The sequence below is a fragment of the Phoca vitulina genome, unplaced genomic scaffold (genome assembly GCF_004348235.1).
Source record: "Phoca vitulina isolate PV1807 unplaced genomic scaffold, GSC_HSeal_1.0 scaffold13, whole genome shotgun sequence".
Taxonomy (NCBI): Eukaryota; Metazoa; Chordata; class Mammalia; order Carnivora; family Phocidae; genus Phoca; species Phoca vitulina.
In genome coordinates this window covers 7,586,222-7,604,635 of record NW_022589716.1, presented here as the reverse complement: position 1 = coordinate 7,604,635, position 18,414 = coordinate 7,586,222, and the positions used below count along the sequence as shown (strand labels likewise).

At 42.0% G+C, this 18,414-nt stretch overlaps 1 protein-coding gene across 2 annotated transcripts in view; it reads left to right on the top strand.

Moving 5' to 3' along the window:
- Window positions 1-18,414, top strand: part of RHOA (ras homolog family member A) — a 61,391-nt gene that overhangs the window by 32,544 nt on the left and 10,433 nt on the right. For both annotated transcript variants that reach the window (XM_032411290.1, XM_032411289.1), the window contains one exon: window positions 17,821-17,977. In XM_032411290.1, the coding sequence (XP_032267181.1) occupies window positions 17,822-17,977 (156 nt within the window). In that variant the 5' untranslated portion in view covers window position 17,821. The remainder of the gene's footprint in view (window positions 1-17,820; window positions 17,978-18,414) is intronic.

The following is an 18,414-nucleotide window of genomic DNA, read 5'->3' as shown; positions in this document are numbered from 1 at the left end:
GGGGAAGGAGAAGGACAAGCACACTCCACGCTGAGCATGGAGCCTGACATGGGGTTTGATCTCACGAGCCTTGAGACCATTACCTGAGCCGAAATCAAGAGTCATATGCTTAACTGACTGGACCACCCAGATGCCCTTCGTTGTGGCTTTAATTTGATATGATGACTAATAGTATTGAACACCTTTTCCTGTTTATTGGCCATTTTAGAAAGCTGCTTTTGTGAAAAAGGATTACTTTGGACTAAGAAGTTTAATGGGGAAATAAGATGCCTATGAAACATACTAAGATGTAAATTGAAATTTTATAATACAAGCCAAAAGAGTGGCAGAGTAGTTCAGACGATCACTAAGAAGCAAATAAAAAGATTTCAGAGGGGCTCCTGGGTGGCTCAGATGGTTAAGTGTCTGCCTTCGGCTCAGGTCATGATCCCAGGGTCCTGGGATCGAGTCCCGCATCGGGCTCCCTGCTAGGCGGGGAGCCTGCTTCTCCCCCTGCCTCTGCCTCTCTCTCTCTCTGACTCTCATGAATAAATAAGTAAAACATTAAAAAAAAAAAAAAGATTTCGGAGAAATTGTAAGACTCACTAAAAATTAGCTTTGGGTACCTGGTGGGTGGGTGCTTCATTTTACCTGTACAGTAAAGATAAGCATACACTAAATCAAAGGTTCTCAAAGTTGGACACGAGTCAGAATCACCTAGAGGGCTTGTTTATTTTTATTTTATTTTATATTTTATTTTGAGCACGAGCAGAGGGGAGGGGCAGAGGGAGACAAAGAAGCAGACTCCCCACTGATTAGGGAGCCCAATGCAGGCTCCCCTGGAGGGCTTGTTTAAACCCAGAGGAATCAGAACTCACTCCTGGGAGTTTGTCCAGAACTCACTCCTGGGAGTGAGTTCTGATTCAGTAGGTTTGTAGTGGGAGCTGAGAATTTGCATTTCTATCAAGTTGTCAGGTGACTTTGATAGCACTAGTCTGGGGACCACTTTGAGAACCACTGACAAGAGACTCCAGATTCTAACGAAATAGCTAGTTGAATTGTCATGGCTAGATATTTGTCTTAATAAGATTATTTTGGGGGCGCCTGGGTGGCTCAGATGGTTAAGTGTCTGCCTTCGGCTCAGGTCATGATCCTAGAGTCCTGGGATCGAGCCCCGCATCGGGCTCCCTGCTTGGCGGGAAGCCTGCTTCTCTCTCTCCCACTCCCCCTGCTTGTGTTCCCTCTCTCGCTGTGTCTCTCTCTGTCAAATAAATAAATAAAATCTTTAAAAAAAAAAAAAGATTATTTTGTTAATTGAAAACTAATGATTGAAGGATTAAAAATATAGGACATTAGGTCAGTCAGTAGTGTCTTACAGTATTTGTTTTTTGTCCAGTGAGCAGTTCTTTTTAATTTCAGACGAATTAAGCTAGGAAGACTAGAATGCTGTATACTAAACTCTAGGCTAAATGAAAAATCCAGAAAACCTTCAGGAAGCTATTTAGACAAATATGAGTCTACATAATGGTCACAGAAACATGAGGAAATCACCAAAGATTGCTATGTGAAATGGAGAGAACTGAATGTTAATGCGTGGTTGTGGTTTACCTGCCCAAGTGCAGGAAGCAGCCACTCTTAACTGCTGAAAATGTCTGATGGACAGACCACTCCCACATTGCAACTAGATGAGCAAGGCAAGTAGGAGTGCAAATACAAATAGGTTGTAGTTAGACTACAGGAAATCATTAGACTTGTAAAAAGAAGTGTGAAAAGGGCTGGCCACCGCTTATCAGTCTTACTGTAGCAGAGTTTCCTGCAGCGCAGAAAGCCACAACCCTTGCTTGACATCATCTGTCCCCCAGTGAGAGTAAACAGACTTAAGACACACTAGAACTAAGAGTTGCTAACTTCATGGCAACTCAAATATACTTGATATTTGGCAACTCTTTCTTCCTCTTTTTATGTGAATGACATTCTAAAAAGAATGTGTGCAAAAAAATCACAAAAAGCTAGAAAACAACCTGGGAAACGTCAAATAAATGTAACATAATTTTTAAACCCCAAGCCTTTTTTTTTTTAAGTAATCTTGGGACACCTGGTTGGCTCCGTCAGTTAAGTGTCTGCCTTCGGCTCAGGTCATAAATTCAGGATCCTAGGATGGAGTTCCCTCTCTGTGCTCTTCCCCCCCCCCAATAAATAAATAAATAATATCTTCAAAATTTTTTTCTTTAAAAAAAAAAAAATAGTAATCTCTACCCCCAACTTGGGGCTTGAACTCAAGACCCTGACATCAAGAGTTGCATGCTCTACCTACTGAGCCAGCCAGGTGCCCCAAAACCACAAGGCTTTTAATCAAATACATCAAAACCTCAAGAAGAAATAATTGAGAGTAATCAGTCACCTTCAGTTACATATTAACTGATTGACTCACAATGTCACTAAGGTTTACTTGGGTAGCAAAGGTGAAAAGGACACTATAAGCTGTATAATTGCTTCTTGACATTTGGGGGGAAGGAAGGAGGGCAAGAAAGTGGAGTGTTAAGGAATGGGGGCTCTGGAATAGATTGCTTATTAGTTCAGTGCCTAGTTCTGCCCCTTACTAGCCAGCTGTGTGACCTACGGCAAGTTAGCCTTTTGATACTTAAGGGAAATGATATTACTAGGCTCTATCTCATTGGGCAGTTATGAGGATTAAATGTGTTAATAAAAAGTAAAAAGTTTGTAACAGCATTATTAAAATGTTTACTATTTTTGGCATTTTTCCAGGAAGTGGTGGAAGACAAAATTTCTCCACCTTTAGCTAAATGCCTATGGGTCTAGGTATAAGTAGGAGAAAAAGGAAGCTGTGGAGGAGAAGGTTGAAAAAAACAAAAGATGACCTAAATAAATGGAAAGACATCGTGTCTTCATGGATCAGAAGACTTAATACTGTAAAGGTGGCAGTAATCCTCAAACTGATCTGTAGATGCAGTGCAGTCCTTATTAAAAATCTCAGCTGCCTTCTTTGCAGAAATTGACAGGCTGCTCCTAAAATTCATTTGGAAATCCAGGGGACCTGGAATAGCCAAAACAATCTTGAAACAGAACACAGTTGGAGGACTCACACCTCCTGATTTCAAAACTTAACTACAAACCAACAGTAATCAAGACAGTGTCGTACTGGCATAAAGACAGACATACAGATCAGTGGAATAAAATTGAGAATCAAGAAATAAGTCCTCACATTTAGAGTCAGTTGATTTTCAGTATGGTTACCAACACCATTCAGTGGGGAAAGAATAGTGTTGATAATGCTGGGATGACTAGATTTCCACATGACAAAATAATGAATTTGGACTCCTACCTCATACCATGTATAAAGATTAACCTAAAAGAGATAAAAAGCCTAAATGTAAGACTTAAAACTGCGCAAGTCTTAGAAAAAAATAGAGATTTCTCATGACCTTGGATTTGGCAATGGTTTCTTAGATATGACACAAATCGACAGCAACCAAGGAGAATATAGATAAAATTGGACTTCATCAAAAGTGTGCTTCAAAGGACACCATCAGGAAAGTAAAAGCAACCCAGTTCAGAAATGGGCAATGGATTTGAACAGACATTTTTCCCAAAGAAATATACAAACGGCCAATAAGCACATGCAAAGATGCTCAACATTATTAGTCACTAGGAAAATGTAAATCAAAACCATATGAGACGCCACTTCACACCCACTCAAGTGGCAATAATTAAAATAGTGTTGGCAAGGATGTGAAGTAATTGGAATCTTTGTACATTGCTAATGGGAATGTAAAATGGTATAGCTACTGTAGGAAACATTTTGGCAGTTCTTTAAAAAGCAAAATCATATAATTGCCTAACAGTTCCACTCCTAGGTGTGTGTTTGTATATCTATATATCTATATACTTAAAGGAGTTGAAAGCAGAGACTTGAGCAGAGACTTATTGGACGCCACTGTTCATTGCAGCATTAGTACAATAGCCACAAGGTGAAAGTAATGCCAAGCATACACCAGCAGGTAAATGGACAAACAAAATGTGGTATATCCACACCATGGAATATAATTCAGCCATAAAAAGAAATGAAATTTGATACATGCTACAACATAGATGAGCATTTTTTTTTTTTTTAAAGATTTTATTTATATTTTTGACAGAGAGGGCGCGCACAAGCAGGGGGAGTGGCGGGCAGAGGCAGAGGGAGAAGCAGGCTTCCTGCTGAGCAAGGAGCCCGATGTGGGGCTCGATCCCAGGACCCTGGGATCATGACCTGAGCCGAAGGCAGATACTTAACTGAGTGAGCCATCCAGGTGCCCCTAGAATAGGCAAATTTTAAAGATTTTGTTTATTGATTTGACAGAGAGATAGCACAAGTAGGCAGAGCAGCAGGCAGAGGGAGAAGCAGACTCCCCGCTGAGCAGGGAGACTGACGCGGGGCTGGATCCCAGGACCCTGGAATCATCACCTGAGCTGAAGGCAGCCGCTTAACCGACTGAGCCACCCAGGCGCCCCTGGAATAGGCAAATTTATAAAGACAGTAGATTAGAGGAGTTTATCAAGGGCTAAGGGGAGAGAAGAATGAGGAGTTACTGCTTAATGGTTACAAGTTTCTCTTTGGGGTGATGAGAAAGCTTTGAAAATAGTGGCAGTGATTGCACAACATTGTGAATGTAATTACTGCCACTAAATTGTTGTAAAGGAAAAAAACATCTCCTGTTTGTATCCTTTACTCAATACTCCCCTACAACACCTTCCACTTCTCACACTTTTGGTCACCAAATTGGGGATGGGGGGCGTGTTCCCACACCAAGCATTTCCACAACACTGACTGGTGTCCTACGATTCAATTCAGTTCTGACACTAGCTACCTGAAGTTCACATCGGATCCCACAGGTTAAGCACTTAGTCCCACAAGACTGCCCCACAGCCTCCCACTTCAGACCTCAATAGCAAGTCCAGGTTATTACCTGTGCTTCTGACTGACTGAACGTAAATCCCAGGATCCCACGGTCTCCTCCTGGAGTTCAGTTAATTTTCAAGAGCAACTCACAGAACTCAGGAAGATACTTTACTCACTAGATTACAAGTTCATTATAAAAGCATATAACCCAAAAACAGCCAGATACATAGGACAAGATATGTGGGAAGGGATGTGGAGCTAGCTTGCCCGCCCACCCAGATGTGTCATTCTCTCAGTACCTGCACATGTCCACCACCCTGGAAGGTCTTTGAAGCGTGCCCTTTTAGTTTTTTGGAGGCTTTAAGTAGGCATGATTGATTAAATCATTGGCCTTTGGTGATTACTTCAACCTCCAGTCCCTCTTCCCTACTCTAGGATGGCAGGGAGGGGCTGAAAGTTGGAATCCCCGTGGTTGGTTCCCCTGGCAACCAGCCTCCATCTTTAAGGGATTTTCCAAAGTCCCTTCATTTACATAAACTCTGGTGTGGTTGAAAGAGAGTTTGTTATAAATAACAAGACACGCCTTTGACTTTGATCTATCATTCCAGAGCTATTTCAGGAACTGGAGATATTTGAGGACAAAATAGCAAACAAAAAGTTCTTCCATTGTTCATATAATTTAGGAAATTAGAAGGGTTTTAGGAGCCCTGTGCCAGGAACAGGGACTAAGACCAAATATATGTAAATCACAGTATCACAGTTGTATACTTAAAAATAATTAAAATGGTGGGGCGCCTGGGTGGCTCAGTCGGTTAAGTGACTGCCTTCGGCTCAGGTCATGATCTCGGGGTCCTGGGATCGAGCCCCGCATCGGGCTCCCTGCTCCGCAGGAGGCCTGCTTCTCCCTCTCCCACTCCCCCTGCCTGTGTTCCCTCTCTCGCTTTCTCTCTCTGTCAAATAAATAAAATCTTTAAAAATAATAATAATAATAATTAAAATGGCAAGTTTTGTTATATATTATCACAACTTCTAAAAATAATGTAATATACTAAAACCCATTGAACTGTATACTATTTTCTCCACTTTGAGATATAATTGACATGACATTGTATAAGTTAAAGGTGTACAAAGTGTTGATACATTAGCTAACACCTGCATTATGTCACATAATTACCATGTCTTTTTTGTGGTGAGATCATTTAAGATTTACTCCTTAGCAACTTTAAAGTATATAATACAGGGGCGCCTGGGTGGCTCAGATGGTTAAGCGTCTGCCTTCAGCTCAGGTCATGATCCCAGGGTCCTGGGATCGAGTCCCGCATCGGGCTCCCTGCTAGGCGGGGAGCCTGCTTCTCCCTCTTCCTCTGTGTCTCTCTCTCTCTGACGCTCATGAATAAAAAAAAGTATTATAGGGCGCCTGGGTGGCTCAGTCGTTAAGCGGCTGCCTTCGGCTCAGGTCATGATCCCAGAATCCTGGGATCGAGTCCCACATTGGGCTCCCTGCTCAGCGGGAAGCCTGCTTCTCCCTCTCCCACTCCCCCTGCTTGTGTTCCTGCTCTCGCTGTCTCTGTCAAATAAATAAAATCTTTAAAAAAAAAAAAAGTATATAACACAGTATTAACTGTAATCACTATGCTGTACATTAGATCCCAGAATTGTATACTTTAAATGTGTAAATTGTATGGTATGTGAATTATATTTCAATAAAGCTATTTTTAAGAACATGTTGTGTACCACACTTTAATAGAATAGCGTCTTTTCACATGTCTCCAAACCGCCCCCCCTTGTGACCAGTTAGGTGGTCTTCCACAACATGTTTGCTGAGTAGACCTGGCCTAATTTATCTGTTGACTGGCAGAAATATAGGCTAATAGAGTTGAAGTATGGCTGACTTGTAGGTCTCTTTGGCAGTGAGTAAATCCTTTGTTGTCTGTCCCAATTGCACAAGTTATATCTCAGCAACGTCTCTAAAAACAGATGGGAAATGGTGTACTTTATGCCGGAATGGTTTTTCAGTTTGAAAATTAATGTGTTTTAATATATTGGCCTTACACTCAATAAATTCTAGTCACTAAGCTGCTTTCCCCGTTGGTAAAATAGAAATTAATGATAATTATACCTGCCTTTGGAAGTTCAGGATCAAATAAGTTCCTGTCAAATGTATAGAAAGGGCATTGTGATACACTAGTGTGTAGGTGTCATGGTCACTCATGAAGGTCCACACAGTTTGTTAGGATCTGTTGTAGCAGTTTTTGGAACTTCTGACACCATTTGTATTAAAGAGAACATCAGGAGAATGGTTAGTATAGTGTGGTTTTGTTTTGTTTTTTTGTTTTTTTCTTAAAGAAGTTGTATGTCAGGTAATAGGCAGAAATGGAGTTGAGAGCCGCAACCAGCCTGTGATTAGCGGTAGGCATCACTATCAGACATGGCAGTGAAGTGTATCTTGTGGTTGCTGTGTCCCTCTGATGGGGCCAGTGAGGTATATGCTTTGGAATGTGCATCATCAACAATGCCAACAGAGGAGTCACCCTGAAAAACGAGGCATTACTCCCGAGTACTTATTTTTATTTTTATTTATTTATTTATTTTTAAAGATTTTTTTTTTTATGTTTTATTTATTTATTCATGAAAGAGAGAGAGAGAGAGGCAGAGGCAGAGGGAGAAGCAGGCTCCCCGCCTAGCAGGGAGCCCGATGCGGGACTCGATCCCAGGACCCTGGGATCACGACCTGAGCCGAAGGCAGACGCTTAACCATCTGAGCCACCCGGGCGCCCCTATTTATTTATTTTTAAAGATTTTATTTATTTGACAGAGACACCACGAGAGAGGGAACACAAGCAGGGGGAGTGGGAGAGGGAGAAGCAGGCTTCCCGCCAAGCAGGGAGCCTGATGCCAGGCTCAATCCCAGGACCCTGGGATCATGACCTAAGCCGAACGCAGACGCCCAACGACTGAGCCACCCAGGCGCCCCCCGAGTACTTATTTAAAAAAAAAGATTTTATTCATTTGAGAGAGAGAGCTTGAGCAAGAGAGCAGCAGAGGGAGAGGGAGAAGCAGACTCCCCACTGAGCAGGGAGCCCAATATGGGGCTCTATCCCAGGACCCCGAGACCATGACTTGAGCTGAAGGCAGCTGTTTAGCCAACTGAGCCACCCAGGTGCCCCAGCTCCTGAGTACTTGTGACCATGTCAGCCAGGATTTGCACATCACAAAAAAGATGTTCTTACCCTCTGTCCTCACGGCTGTTCAGGGGAGAATGTTTATGTCCAGACAGACCTTATTTCCTCTTGTGAAAGGAAGACACAAGGGTGTCATCTTGCCATTCATTCCCAGCACTGTGCACCTCAGCAGCAGGGCCAGTCCCATCCTCGAGTTCCAAGTAAGAGCCAATCTTTGGTAAGTTTCGAGTCTTTGAACCAGTAAAACAATAGTTCCTACTCTTTTAATAGAAAACGTTAAATAGCAATTAACGGGGGTTTTTTTGTTTTTGCTTTGTTTTTTATACTTTAACCACAAGATGATTGAATGCTAGCCATAGATAGCCACCCATGTGTCATTAAGTTTTTCCTATTGCTGTAACTTAGAGCTCTGTGTCCAAGCATTCTGTACACAGAAGGTCTTACTGACTTTGTGTGTGTGATTATCAGTAACTTTGTGAGTGAGACTATACCAGGAGAATGGAGGGACTTATATTTTCCTATAGAATAGTAGCTGCCTATTATCAAAGCAAGGTACCAGAGGCAAGGCATCCAGGTATCCAAGTCAGGGTCGGCTTCTTCTCATTGTGGTTGATTTTGATTGGCAGCCTCTGTTGATACTGATAACTGCCTGTGTTTCCCTTCTAGGGAATTTTCTTGGCCATATAAATCAAAGGGCAGGACGAGGCCTGATATACTTGGTACAGTGTCCCACTATGAACAGTAACCACTAACAGGAGTCATCTTTGCTCAGGTGTTACCTGGCTTTCTGGCAGCATTTTACGGAGATGTTTTCAGGTGTGAAGGATCCAATTGCAATACAGTGATGGTAGAAAGTATATACTTAAAATTGGAGGCTTTTGAAAGGCAGTTAGCAAATACTATATATGGCATATCAGACCTAAAGAGGGGAAGCTGGAATGTTGAGACTTTAAAATCATTCCTAATAAGTCAGGTTCAGGTTGACCTACTTTAATTAGTCTGTTTTTCAAAGGAATATTATTGAAATACTCTACATAGCATATATGCAGGTCCAAATAGTCTTTTTCATTATTTTTGTGCTTGGCCTGTGTTAGTTTGATTAGAATTTCAGTTGTCTGATTCTTCACTGTTCCACCTATTTTTTTTTTCAATCTCCTGAATCCTATAAAAATCACTCCTTGCAGGGGGGCGCTGAGTCATTAAGCATCTGCCTTCAGCTCAGGTCATGATCCCAGGGTCCTGGGATTGATCCCCGCATGAGGCTCCCTTCTCAGCGGGAAGCCTGCTTCTCCCTCTCCCCCTGCCCCTGCTTGTGTTCCTTCTCTCGCGGTCTCTCTCTCTGTCAAAAAATAAATAAAATCTTAAAAAAGCAAAAACAAAACAGTCCTTGCTTCAAGAAAAGAATAAACAGAGAATGCCAAGGAGTCAAGTTTTTTATCAGTATTTTTGGGAAACATGCCCCTTCTTTGTACTTTTGTTCTTCTGTATTAGCATCCCATTCAGCATATCCTTGCTACATTAATAATGCAGCTCCAAGTGGGACAGACCAAGCCAGATGTGGTCCCTGTCTTTAAGAAACTTATACTCAGGAACGGATATGAGTCAAGCACACAAGAAATAGAACTGCTATCTCTCTTCCATAGAGTAGGGTGCCTGGTAAAAGTGGTTGAATTGAGGTGTATAAGGACCAAGAGAGGACTAAAGCCTCACTTGGAGGCAACATTTGATTTTGAGGAGTGAAAGATGTAGGACCAGAAATAAGAAATAGGCTTTGCGGGGTGCCTGGCTGGTTCAGTTGGTAGAGCATGTGACTTGATCTCAGAGTTGTGAGTTTGAGCCCCACGTTGTGCATAGAGATTACTTAAAAATAAAGAATCTTAAAAAAAAAAAAAGAAATAGGCTTTGGAACAGGGCAATACTTGGGGTGGACAGATGAGGTGTTATTTTCTGGAGAAAGGGAGAAAAAAATTCAAATAAGGCATTACTTTGAGCTGAGGTGGGGGAGTTTTACAAGTCCAATTACTGGAATTAGGTGTGTGATAAGGAATGGAGAGAAAGTGGGAAGAGAAAATTAGAATTTCAGAGGACCCTAATGTTAAGGCTGAGAAGTTTTGACCTGATTTTGGCATTGAGGACCTTCTGAAGGCCTTTGAGGAAAGGCCTTATGGGCTAAAGCCCAGGTGTAGGAATGGAGAATTTGCCTGCAGCAAGCAGGACGGAAGGGAGGTGAGACCAGTTGCATTTTTGCTTTTTTCCAGGTAGGCAGTGTTGAGGACTGAGGACTTGAAATGGAACAATGATTATGGGAAGTCAAAGTGGGTAGTGGTAGTGGTGGAAGGGAGACCCATGAAGGGGCAGAATTCCCTAGAACTTGAAAGCAGTCTTGCTGTGAGAAACAAAGGAAGTAGGAGAATTGTGTAACCACAGGGTTTCTTTTCTTTTCTCTTCTTTTCTTCTCTTTTCTTCTCTTCTCTTCTTTTCTTTTTTCTTTTCTTTTCTATTAGAGAGGAAGGGGCAGAGGGAAAGAGAATCTTAAGCAGGCTCCACGCCCAGTGCAGAGCCAGACTCGGGGCTCCATCTCACAGCCCTGAGATCATGACCTAAGTTAAATCAAGAGTCGGATGCTTAACCATCTGAGCCACCCAGGCGCCCCAACCACAGGGTTTCTACCTGTATTTAGGAGTGTAATTTTGTTTTCATCACCAGGATTGAAGTAACTGGGAAGAGAAGATTGGACAGAGATTGGGATGATGTCTGGAAGATGTTGAATTTGAGATGCAAGTAGAGCATAGAATTGAGGTGTATCAGAAGTTTTAGAACAGGGACTGGGTCAGAGAGAGATATTTGGGAATGACATTCATAGAAGTGTTTTTTTTGAAGAACTGAGATTCCCAGAGATAGGTAAGAGTATTAGGAGATGAGGGAAAAACCCAGCCTGGCTGGGAGTGATTAGGTGTGGAGGCTATAGCTAATGAGACAGACAACAGAGATCAGCACATCAGCGTCTTTTGTTAGGGAGGTAAGTTAGAACAAAAAATATCAAGGAGAATGTGGACTGTATTTTGTGAAGGGAGGTCATTGGTGATTCATTGGTCTCAGTGAAAACTGAGAAAGTTTTGGTAGTTTGGGCAGAAGGCAGGTTGGAGGGATTTTAAGCAAGCCAGTGGGTATGAAGCAGCAGAAATGTATACCTTTTCTTTGAAACAGGCCAGAGAGAGAACAGTAACCAGAAGAAAGCGTGAATGTGGGAAGATTTATTATTTTGAAGTAGGAGCACTCTGCACTTTATTGTAGACTGAGAGAAGGAAGCCATTAGAGAGGGAGAGAGAAAGGAGGTGTGGGATACCACAAGTGGCAATACTGTATGAATTGAAAGGTGCTAGAGGATGTGAGGTTAGGCCCAGCTGGAGGGAGAGACCGTAGTAGTAGGAGCTGCTGTTTACTGAGTGCTTCCTCTGATGCCAGCCCCGTAAGAGATGCTCGCTGAGATACTGCATCCCCTGGAGAGGAGTGCGGTGCCGCCTCCCGTCAGTGAGCTGTCTGCTCTTTTGTCTGTTGAGTATGAAGCACAGGATTACATGGGACACTGCATGTAGCCCCTCTATTGCTTTCCTTGGGCATCCATTTCTATTTGCATGTGGGTGGGAAATATATTACAGTATTGGTTGTCTTCGTTAACAGTAACTGCTTAATGTAATTTGCCAAGGTTTGGTCCACAGCCAGAACGCACCGTTCTTTGAGATTGTGGGGAAAGACTGATCTTGTGGTGGCAGGTATTACTTGTGCCCTCTCAGCACCATGGGAGATCTCCTTTCGACCTTTCTTTTTCCTTTCGACTTTTGTGAGGGTGGCACAGTAACTTTTATAAAAGATTTTGAACTGAGGAAGGAAATTTACAGTCCTTTACATACAGTTACAGGTGACTTAAATATGTCATAACTGACTTTTACTGGACAAATAAATATCTCCTCAAAGCTCTTAAGAATTGTTTCTGAGACTGCATTCAGCCTAGAAAATGACACATGCGGCAGAGAGACTGCAGAGAGAGCTCGGTGTGATTTCCTTTCTCAAGCTGTGGCAAGCCATGTACTTGAAAAAGGTGCTGGATTTATACAAAATTAAAGGAAAAGACAAGAGGAACATTTTCTTGGGTCATTTCAGGAAACGACCTGATGTTTGTACTTCTCACTTCTTGTCAACAACTCTGGTTGTGTGGCCACACTCCCAGAAATCAGTTTGTAATTCTAGGCTTTCGTTTTCATTTTGTCCCATAATCACTTGTAATTTCTTTCTCACCAGTAGAGGCTGATTGGTTTTACACTTTTCCTGGGCCAAATGTTCCCCAAGGAAAATTTTCCAAAGCCTTTTTGGTTGCTCCCTGGCATTGTCATTTTGTACATCTTTAACCACATTAGATTGAGAGAAATTATTTCTTGAGAATTGAGTGCCTTCTAGGAAGGAGGTATTCAAAGCTGGCAGCCTTTTTTTTGAACCAGGGATTTCCTGATGAATTTTGTTTGCATCCCGTGAGGCCCTGGTTGTTTGACTTGGGGCACAAACCAGTACAAGTTAGGCCTGAAGAGATGTGTGAAGTATATAAAATCTAGAAGTGAATTTGAGAGCATGAGAAAAACAAAAGGATTTACAAATCCTATCGAGATGTTAGCAGTCAGACTGAACCTAGAGGAACAATTTTTAAGAGGTAAATCCATTAGTGTCTGTGCCCTGGATTCTGAAAATGAGGTACTCTATCTCCTTTCTCATTTAAGAAATGTTTTTTGGTTTTTGGTTTTCTTGTATTTATTTAATACCTACTGCATGCCCACTAAAGTACCAAACTGAATAAGGCTGCAAAGAAATTTAAGACACGTTCTTTGATTTTAGGTGATTTGCAGTCCAGTTGGAAGACAAAACACAAGTGAAACAACTACAGGACCTTGAGATCGGTCCCATATCCATTAGGAATCCAAAGCAAAAAAGGAAAAGGGAGCTGAAGGGGTGGCCAGAGTACTGGGCCATAGTTTAAAGGCTGGTCTCAATATAATACTGTTTTGATTGCATGCTCCTATTGTTTGTTTGTTTGTTTGTTTTTAAAGTAGGCTCCAAGCCGAACGTGGGGCTTGAACGCACAACCCTGAGATCAAAAGTCACATGCTTACTACTGACTGAGCCAGGCCGGCACCCCTGCATGCTCCTGCTGTTGAAAGAATGATATCAAGCACATTTCCTGTTTATGCTTATTATTGTACTTTCATTATTAGTATTATCCTCAATCTAATGCTTTTGTGCAAAAAAATAAAAGATCTTTAAAAATCACTAGATCACTTTTGGGTTTAGTTAAAACTTCATAAAGTCTGTGTATATACTTAGCGAGGCACATACTGCCGTATGTTAAGCATACTGAGAACTCACAAATGCATGCTGGCAGCACTGTGCGCCCTTCCCATTATGGGATCTTCTGCTCAGGAGTTTATGCAATTAAAATTTTAAAGCTAAATTCCTTAGGTTTTCTAGACTTAAAAAATGTGTTTCTTGTGTTTCTTTCATGTAACCCCAGTGAATTATCATACCTGCTCCAGTTTGGGAAGCATTCCCTTTAGATAGTCTGGTTTTATGAGTATGTATTGTTGAGGATTAGTTTGACTACAGGTAACAAAGATCTGAAAAATACCATCTTAAACAAGACATTTATTTTTCACATAAAGGAGTGTGGAAGTGTAGGCAGTCTGGGGCTGAGATGGTGGCTCCCAAGAGCAGCTAAGATCCAGGCTTTTTCTACCTTTTAATCCTCCAGCTCCAGAATGTGGCACTTATGTTCTTCATCCACACATCCATATCCTCACATTCCAGGATGACTGTTCAGAAAGCAGCCTTGGCTCCAGGTTTAAGCACCAGGAAGGAGGAAGGGAATGAGGAAGGACATATGACTTAACTTTAAGGAAGACTTCCTGGAAGTCCCACAAGCATTGCTGATTACATCTTATGGGCTAGAACTTTGTACATAGCCATACCTAATGTAAGGGAGGCTAAGAAATGTAGTCTTTTAGCTAGGCGACAAAATACGCAGCTAAAGATTGGAGTGCTATTCTAAGAGGGAATGGTGGAAATTGGGGTGGTTGACCATTAATTAGTCTCTGGCAAATGGAAGGATTCTGGAGGTTCTTTTTCTTCTTCTTTTTTTTTTTTTTTGGTAACAGCTTTATTGAAATACACTCCATATACCTTAGAGTTTACCCATTTCAGTGTACAATTCAATGTCATATATTCATACTATATAGTATATTCATAGAGCTGTGGCCCTGCATCCATCTCAGTTTTGTCATCCCCAAAAGAAACCCCACTGTTCCCTTAGTAATCATTTTCATTCCTCCCTCCTCCAACTCCCTTAGGCAACCACCAACCTTCTTTCTGTCTCTGTATTTTCCTGTTCTGAACATTTTATATATACACACATATATATACATATATATACACACACTTTTTTTTTAAGATTTTGTTTATTTGACAGCACAAGCAGGGGGAGGGAGAAGCGGGCTCTGGGGCTCCATCCCAGGACCCTGGGATCATGACCTGAGTTGAAGGCAGACGCTTAACAACTGAGCCATCCAGGCACCCTGTATTGTGTTTTTTGTTTTTTTTAATTTTAATGTAGGGCTTGAACTCATGACCCTGAGATAAGAGTCCTATGCTCTACTGACTGAGCCAACCAGGTTACCCTGGAAATTTTATTCAAATGGAGACACTCAGTATGTAGTTCTTTGTGGCAAGCTTCTTTCACATATGTAATGTTTTCAAGTTTCATTCACACTGTGGTATGTATCAGCACTTTTTCCTCTATTTATTGCTGAACATGATTCCATTCTATGGAGATGTATATACCACATTTTATCCATTCATCAGTTGTTGGATGTTTGGTTTGTTTCCGCTTTTTGGGGGGAAAAATTTTATTTGGGCGCCTGGGTGGCTCAGTTGGTTAAGTGCTGCCTTTGGCTCAGGTCATGATCCTGGGGTCCTGGGATCGAGCCCCACAGAGGGCTCCCTGCTCCTGGGGGGCTGCTTCTCCCTCTCCCTCTGCCTGCCATTCCGCCTGCTTGTTCTCTTTCTGTCAAACAAAATCTTAAAAAAAAAAGATTTTATTTATTTAGAGAGTGCAGGAGCAGGGGGAGGGGCAGAGGGGGAGGGAGAGAATCTTCAAGCTGACTCCTTGCTGAGTGCTGAGCCCAACATGGGGCTCGATCTCATGACCAGAGCCGAAACCAAGATTTGGACACTTAACTGACTGAGCCACCCAGGTTCCCCAACTGTGATGAATATTTTAATGCTGCCGAACATTTGTGTATAAGTATTTGTGTGAACATAGGTTTTCATTTTTCTCAGATGTATGTCTAGGAATGGAATTGCTGGGTCATATCTATTCAGATCCTTTGCCCATTTTTTTTTTTTTTTAAGATTTAATTTTTTTAGAGAATGCATGAGCGCAGGGGGAGGAACAGGGGCGGGGGAGAAAGGGGGAAAGAATCTCAAGCAGATTCTGCACTGAGTGTGGAGCCTAATGTGGGGCTCGATCTAACCACCTTGAGATCAGGACCTGAGCCGAAACCAAGAGTCAGGTGCTTACCCGACTAAGCCACCCAGGCACCCCCCAAATCAATATCTTTATTGCAGTCTCATGAGAGACCCTGAGCCGGACCATCCAACCTAAGCTGCTTTTTTGTTGTTGAGTTCTAGGGGTTCTTTATGTATTCTAGATACACATCCCTTATTAGGTATGTTATTTGCAAACATTTGCTCCTATTTGTGGGTTGTCTTCTTTTCTTTCTTTCTTTTTTTTAAAACGTAGACTCCACACGCAGCATTTGGCTTGAACTCAGGACTCTGAGATCAAAACTCATATGCTGAGCCAGCCAGGCGCCCCATGTCTTCTCATTTTCTTGATGGTATCTCTCTTTTTTTTTTTTTTTTTTTTTTTTTAGATTTTATCTATTTATTTGACAGAGACACAGCGAGAGAGGGAACACAAGTGGGGGGGGGAGTGGGTGAGGGAGAAGCAGGCTTCCTGCAGAGCAGGGAGCTCGATGCAGGGCTCGATCCCAGGACCCTGGGGTCATGACCTGAGCCAGAGGCAGACGCTTAACGACTGAGCCACCCAGGCACCCCAAAGCACAAAAGTTTTAAAAATTTTGATGGAAGTCCAATTACCTCTTTTTTTTTTGGTTGCTAGTGATAAATATATTTTTTTTTTTTTTTTTTTAATTTATTTATTAGAGCAGATGAGCATGCATGGAGGAGTGGGCCAGAGGGAGAGAGGGAGAGAGTCTCAAGCAGAGTCCATGCTGAGCATGGAGCCTGACATAGAGCTTGATCTCAGGACCCCAGGACCCACATGAAGTAGCTAGTGGTAAAATTCATGAGCCACCCAGGTACCCCTGGGCCTGTAATCCATCTTGAGTTAATTTTTGTATATGATGTGAGGTGTAGCTTTCTAACTTCATTCTTTTGTGTGGATCTATTCAGTTGTCTCAGCACTGTTTGTTGAAAAGACGTTTTCTTCCATCAGATTGTCTTGGCATCCTTGTTGAAAATCACTTGTCCCTAAATGTGGGAGCTTATTTCTGGACTCTCAGTTCAAGAAGCCAGCTGGTATTTTGATAGGGATTGTCTTGAATCTGCAGAATAATTTGGAGGATGTTGCCGTTTAACAGTATTGTCTTCCAAGTCTTTTCATTCTTTTAGATCTTTCAACAATGTTCTGGAGTTTTCATATTTTTTTTTTTTTAAGATTTTATTTATTTATTTGACAGCACAAGTAGGCAGAGAGGCAGGCAGAGGGAGAAGGAGAAGCAGGCTCCCCACTGAGCAGGGAGCCGGACGCAGGGCTCGATCCCAAGACCCTGGGATCATGACCTAAGCCGAAGGCAGCCGCTTAACCAACTGAGCCACCCAGGTGCCCCTGTTTTGGAGTTTTCAGAGTATATTTTGTACTTTTGTTAAATTTATCCCTATTCTTTTTGAAGGTATTGTAACTGAAATTGTCTTCTTAATTTCATTTTCACTTTGTTCATTACCAGGTTATAGAAGTACTTGATTTTTGTATGTTCATCTTGTATCCTGCAACCTTACTGAATTTGTTCTAATAATTTTTAGTGGATTCCTTAGGATTTTCCATATATATATAAGGTCATGTCATCTACAAATTAAGATAGTTTTACTTCTTCCTTTTCAGTCTGGATGTCTTATCTCATTTTCTTGCTTAATTACTCTGGCTAGAATCTTCATTATCATGATGGATAGAAGTGGCAAAAGTGGCCATTCTTGTTCTAATCTTGAGGATAAGTTTTCAGTCTTTTTACCATTATATAACAGTTTGTGGCGCCTGGGCAGCAGTCAGTTAAGCATCAATTCTTGGTTTCAGCTCAGGTCGTGATCTCATGGTCCTGGCATAGAGCCAGGCGTCAGGCTCCACACTCAGCACAGAGTCTGCTTAAAGATTCTCTCTCCCTCTCTCTCTCTCCCCCCCTCACTCCATTCTCTCTCTCTCTCTGTCTCTCTCTCTCTCTCAAATAAATAAATAAATCTTAAAAAAAAAGTATAACCATTAGTTGTGGAGTTTTGGTGTCAAGTGGAAAGTTGTACTAGCATTTTGTATTCGGGTGTGCTAATAGAGGCTTGTGCCCCATGGTCAGAAAAGTGTGTGTCATAGCCTGGGGCTATTAATAGCTTCTTGTGCGTTCTAGATAACACCTTTGTCTCATGTTTCAGCATGGCTGCCATCCGGAAGAAACTGGTGATTGTTGGTGATGGAGCCTGTGGCAAGACTTGTTTGCTCATCGTCTTTAGCAAGGACCAGTTCCCAGAGGTGTATGTACCCACAGTGTTTGAGAACTATGTGGCAGATATTGAAGTTGATGGAAAGCAGGTGAGTACACTTTTCATAACAACTGGTTTCATTTTGCATCTTAGGCAAAGATGTTCATAGAGCCTGTAGAGAATTAGGCCTTTTTGTCTCTTCAGTACACAATATAATAATAACAAACATGTTTGAGAAATCCATTCTGTTCTTGCCATCATAGCCCAACTTTGTTCATTTTTTTTTTTTTTTAAGATTTATTTATTTATTTGAGAGAGCGAGAATGAGAGAGAGTACATGAGAGGGGGGAGGGTCAGAGGGAGAAGCAGGCTCCTCGCTGAGCAGGGAGCCCGATGCGGGACTCGATCCAGGGACTCCAGGATCATGACCTGAGCCGAAGGCAGTTGCTTAACCAACTGAGCCACCCAGGCGCCCGTAACTTTGTTCATTTTTAACTGCTGTCATCTAGACTTTAATCACATCCCTATGTATTTTACATAGGGAAG